We start from the raw sequence: 5,915 nt of genomic DNA on the forward strand, positions 1-5,915 counted from the left end.
TAATTACCAAATGAAAAATATGATCCTATAGTTACTAAAGTTCTAAAAAGGCTAAATTTAAGAAAAATAACTAAAACAAAAACAAATACTTGCATGCAGCATTTCATTTCCAATCGCAATCTTTGTAATTCAATCGCAATGAAATTAGAATGAAGATGCGAATAAGCAAGCTCTTTCGTGAGTTCGGATTGCTCTTCTTTATCCTATTTTTAGCTATACATATAGTATTTACAGCCTATAATTTCTTTCGGTTATCTATTTAAATCGTTCTTGCTTCTTGTTAAAGTTGAAAGCAAAATGAATAATAACCAGTAATTGTATACGTTAAAATAGATTTACAATAGCTTGTTTATCTTTAGGACAAATTTCACGAGTTCAAGAGGTGAATTAGTTTAGAGTGTATATGTAGGATTATAAAATTTAACCAGCAACGACCACCAAACTGTATGTATCAATCAAATTAGAATCAACCATCTTAAATTTCTTATTATAATGTTGGAAGTGGTGGCATATGCACAATACAATGCAAACTGAAAAGTCACCGAGGATTAAAGTTGGGGAAAGCCTTTCTTTGAAGAGTTAAGTATGGGGCTAAATTGAGAAATTTCCAGTTTGGGGCTAATTGAAATTTTTGGCTATCTTGGAAAGCCATAGACGAAATGATTTTTATTTGAGGGTCTTGTACAGAAAAAAAAATTAAGAAGGGAACAAAATAAAAAAAAAAAGGAAGAAAAGGAAGAAGAAGAAAAAAGAAACTCAAGTATCTAGAAGCAAGCCGCCCAGTGGTCACTCCTTACCTCCCATCAAAAAAATTGTCACAATATGTGATGGTTTTCATTTGCCATTTTCGATAGATTTTCTACTCACATAGCGTTCGCGTCCCCTCCCCTAGATTATGTTAGATTAGATTATAAAAATCCTATCGTTGCGATAAAAAAAAAAAAAAATGATGCAAACATGATGAACCCATGCCCCTCCTAAAGAATTGCAATCTGCCCAACTCACATTGATCACTTTGCTCAAGCTTATTGAGTCAAACGATTAGTAGTTTCATTAGTAATTTCTATAGTTTCTCTAGTCGAAGTTACTTAGGTCATTAGGTCTCTAGTTTAAGTGAATCCAATTCACTTTAGGTCTTCTAGTTTTGTATGGCTATATATATCCCAAGTAAGAGACCTTCAAAGGGAGTTGTGAGGAAAAGTATCTAGAAGCAAAACGACATCCTCATCATCAAAACAGCGTCGTATCCCCTGTTTCCATTTCTGCATCAAACCGAGGAGCAAAGCAACTAGAAGAAATTCCCAGAAGTAATACAAGAAAAAGAAGCGAAGTCCTGCTGAAATCCTGAAGTGGGAGATAACACTCAGCCATGGAGTTGGCATCAACATCTGCATCTCTGGGAACTTATATCGTCTTCCCGAAGCCACAACTCTCTTTCACTTCAAGAAGCCTCTACCCATCTTTATTTTCAGTCAGAAATTCATTCTCAAAGTCTCTATATTTGGCTTCAAAATCCCAGGGTAATTAAAAAACGGAACTTTAACTTTAGTTTTCCGTTTCTTTTATGTCTTTAACTCTCTTTTGATTCTCCCACAAATTATCCAAAATAATTAAAAAAGAATGACATAGTTTAGTGCTAGTTATTGCAAGTTTAGCTTTTTCCGCCCTTTTCTCCCCATTGTAGATAGTATTTTGTTTTGGTCAAGCTAAAAATATCTTCTATTTCTCTTAATAAGCATATGTTACTGCTTAAAGCTTGAATATTCAGGACTTCTCTGAGGTGGGTTTTTTTTTTTGGTATAAATGTGGTTTGATTTTTTGAGAGCTGGGTTTTGGTTGGAATGTGAAATGCTACATTTTTGTTAGCGCTCTGCAAATTTTTAATAGATTATGTGGTGATAATTGGCCCTCATGGTCAACTGTTTGTTATCCCGACTAGGATATGGGTTTGATGATTGGCTTTGTAACTATACATTGACATGTTCAGTAAAACCATTTTCTTGTTATCACAAGGACTAATCTCGAATTTGATATTTTTGTCATGATTTTTTATTGATGAACTTTACTAGTGGAGCATTTATGTGCTTATTCAGATTTTCAAGTTACTTTATTCTATACCATGAGCTGTGATGGTTTTTCATTTCCTTAACTCATTTAGAAAACAATCAAGTTTGAGCTTTGAAATGATTACTTAAAGGTAACCCGAGTTGCTCCCCCCCCCCCACACCACAACAAAAAAAACCACCACAAAAAACGAAAATGATTACTTTACTCACGAAATATTGTTCAAAATTTAAAGAAAAAGTCAAATTTCTGTCTTTATGTTAATATAGCAAGAAATTTCAAATCTTCGTCCTGGTGGCAGACTTCAATATTTTGCTCTGGTCAAATAGTTGCATGTTGATTAGAAAGTTCATTTTTATGGCTGTCTTTGATGAGAGACCATTGAATCCATGTTTTTCAATACGAATCCTCCCCCTTTGGCTAATAGTTTCTTACTTGCTACTTGGTACAGTCAGACTACACGAGTTTTTTCATGCAGCCGCTGTTGGCAATACATCTAGAGTACCATATGATTCTGTGGAAGAGCATATGACAACTGCTAAACACTCTGGCCTTAAAGCTAGTAATGGGATTACCACAAGCAAAGAAGAAGAGACTGACAAGAAGGATGCTGCAAAAAGTTTGGATGATCAAAAAATGACCAGAGTTTGTGACAAGCTGATTGAAGTTTTCATGGTTGACAAGCCCACTCCAACTGACTGGCGAAGGCTACTAGCTTTTAGCAGAGAATGGGACAGTATCCGACCTCATTTCTATCAGCAATGTCAGGATAGAGCTGACACTGAAAATGATCCTGGCATGAAGCACAAGCTACTCAGACTTGCAAGAAAGCTCAAAGAGGTAGTGCTTTTCCTTTTACATGAAGTTGGTATAGAAGGCTCATAATGCTTGTTTCATTCGATTTCTGTGTATCAAAATGGATTGTCTCCAGTAGGAAGATATTCAGATCAGTGGCTTCTGGAACAATGTAGATACTCTTATAGTCTTATTTGCTGCTCGAATTCTATGAAACTACTCTGAAGGTTCTGTTTAAGTTCAAAATTTTTCGGAGGATATTGTTTAAGCTCTTTCATGAGCTTGGTTTTAGTTTCTGCTCAGATTGACCTTTCTGCATGAGTGAATTTCGCTCATATCTTCTCTTTGGTTGGAACACTTCTATAAGTACTGAGAGGATTTAGTGGATAGGTGATTTTTATGGTCTTAGATATCATGGACCTGTTTTTATTGTTAATGGTTTTCTATCTTATGCCATATAAAGCTTTTGGAGCATATGATGTTTTCGCTAGTATGGAAAGTGACTGGGGAATTCTGCTGCCTAGGTTGATGAAGATGTTCAAAGGCATGAGGAACTACTCAAAGTGATCAGAAAATCACCATCTGAGATCAGTGAAATAGTTGCAAAGCGTCGTAAAGATTTTACACAGGAATTCTTCGTTCATCTTCATGCTGTGGCGGAATCTTATTATGACAATCCAACTGAACAAAATGGTTAGATTGATGCCCCTTTATTTCCATCTTGAACCCTCACTTCCACTTTATTCTGTCATATGGCATTAGCTATAATCATTTTCAAAGGAACATTGTGATGTTGGTGCTCATTTTGAATAAAAACACATTGACTTCCTCTTCTAAGCATATATTTAATCAGAATATAAAGTGAAATTGAGTGAATTCTTGCGAAACTGTCAAATTAGATATTAATCCTTGTTGAGATTAGTATTGCTGCATTGATCTTGGTCATGGAGTGCTAATAAGTGTTGTTCTTGCTTATGATTGTTGAAGAAACCAGGCTTGTGGCTAAAGCTGAAACTTTCAATATTTGCATTGACAACGTGGTAACAAATGCCACTCTTGCCTAAAGTCGTTTTCACTTTTTTCCAACTTAGGTTAAGAGTAACTTTGCAGTCTGAAATCCAAAGTACTGGTGCTGCATTTGCAGCAGTCATGTTCTATTACCTAGATCTTTGCACCAAAGTTGCTGTTGGTTGTTCAAACTCATTGATATTTTGCCCCACATTTAAATCTTGTGATGGTGTCAGAGACCATTTGACAAGTTGTTTTATTTAGACAGTATAGTTGTCTCAATAACATGTCCGTTTTGGTGTATGTTTAGCTGTGGCTAAGCTTGGGAATATGTGCTTGGCTGCTGTGCAAACTTATGATACTGCTACAGAAAGTATAGAGGCTCTAAATGCTGCAGAGCTGAAATTTCAAGATATAATCAATTCTCCCTCAGTAGATGCTGCTTGCAGGAAGATTGATAGTTTGGCTGAGAAAAATCAACTTGATTCTGCTTTGGTTCTGATGATCACAAAAGCTTGGTCCGCTGCAAAAGAATCAACCATGACAAAAGATGAGGTTGGAATCTATTGATTGTCTTAGGTGTCTGTCTCTTTTTATTTATCCATTTCCTGTTGATTGGAGAGGAAAAAAAATGCTTTTAAATTGCTCAGAGCTTGGTTATGACATTGTTTTGACTTTTTGGTGCATCTGAATTTTCAAGAATATAAGTTTATTTTTCTCCTTAGTTTCTATCTTCTACCAGGTAGCTTGCTGTAGGCAAGATCTGTTAGTTGATGATTTCAAGTTCTCAATTTTCTTCAGGTGAAAGATGTACTGTATCATTTGTATATGACAGCACGGGGCAATCTTCAGAGGCTTGTGCCGAAAGAAATCAGGATACTGAAGTATCTTCTTACAATTGAAGATCCTGAGGAGCGCATGAGTGCTTTAAAAGATGCTTTTACTCCGGGAGAAGAACTTGAAGGAAAGGATGTTGACTGCCTTTATACGTGAGTCTAATAAGCTTAACCCTTGAAGTGGTAATAAAAGGTGCAAGCATGCGTTAACTACTAAAGCCAATGGGCATGGCAGATTTACTGCCCTTTCATTACTTTTTAAATTTTTAAAATATGCACATATGTTCTGGTATTCGTTTGGCTGGTGTTGCATGCATGACTAGATTATTAGGGTGTACAGTTCCTTAGCTGGTTTTCTTTTTCCTTCTCATTTTGTCATTCCGTAACTTATGCAAATTTCTATTACTTGTTTTACAGGACACCAGAGCAGCTCCACACCTGGATTAGGACTGTGGTAGATGCATATCATTTCAGCAGAGAAGGCACGCTTATAAGGGAAGCTAGAGACCTGATGAGCCCAAAAATAATCCAAAAGCTAGAAGAGTTGACGAAGCTAGTCCAGGACAAATTCTTGTAAGAATCACTCGCTTATAAAGAGTTGTCTCTATGGCTTGAATGGGCATCAATATGTCTAATAGGAGCTTTGAGATCTATGAGAAAGAGAGCCAAGATGTCAATCCTTTGTTATGTTACCGACCTGTTTACTCAACTATCAGTGTTCCGTCCACAACTTAAGAAATGTGGCCGCGAAGGTCAATGATACCGCTTCTCCATGAAGTTGGGCATAGCTTCATGTTTTTGACTGCAGCTTAGGAACCTCATTTGCGTCATACAGTCAGGATGGCTTTGCTTCAGCTATTTCGGGTTTCAAAGCAAGAAGCAGGATTATGTCTGAAAGGTGGTACTTCGTATGGTCTTTCTGCAGTTGTATACAAATTATATGTAGAATAGCTCCAATTTTTCCATGTTTGAACGTTGTTTATAGAGTCAATAGATCGCATAGGCATCATTTGCTCCCAAATATACAGTTGACGGCTCCTTCCCTTTGGGCTGTCCTACGGTTTTTTCTGCCATCTTTAATAGCAGAATAATACGGGCTTGCGTTCATATCTTCTGAGAACTTTCTTGCATGTATTTGTCCAGTCCGGAGTACGGAACATTCTAAGAGTAGTGTTTTGCGATGGAAAACAGGGAAAATGATTTTCTCTTGGA

The 5,915-nt window shown here is 36.5% G+C and overlaps 1 protein-coding gene across 1 annotated transcript; it reads left to right on the forward strand.

Annotated features, from left to right (window-relative positions):
• The first annotated feature begins 1,200 nt into the window (after positions 1–1,200).
• LOC113749607 (uncharacterized protein At4g37920) lies at positions 1,201–5,915 on the forward strand. The gene is made up of 6 exons (XM_027293403.1): positions 1,201–1,520; positions 2,516–2,904; positions 3,384–3,552; positions 4,178–4,422; positions 4,669–4,856; positions 5,121–5,915. Exons 1-6 carry the CDS (start codon positions 1,370–1,372, stop codon positions 5,278–5,280), a joined length of 1,302 nt encoding a protein of 433 aa, XP_027149204.1. The 5' UTR covers positions 1,201–1,369; the 3' UTR covers positions 5,281–5,915.

Source organism: Coffea eugenioides, chromosome 10 (assembly GCF_003713205.1).
Source record: "Coffea eugenioides isolate CCC68of chromosome 10, Ceug_1.0, whole genome shotgun sequence".
In the NCBI taxonomy this organism is placed as follows: Eukaryota; Viridiplantae; Streptophyta; class Magnoliopsida; order Gentianales; family Rubiaceae; genus Coffea; species Coffea eugenioides.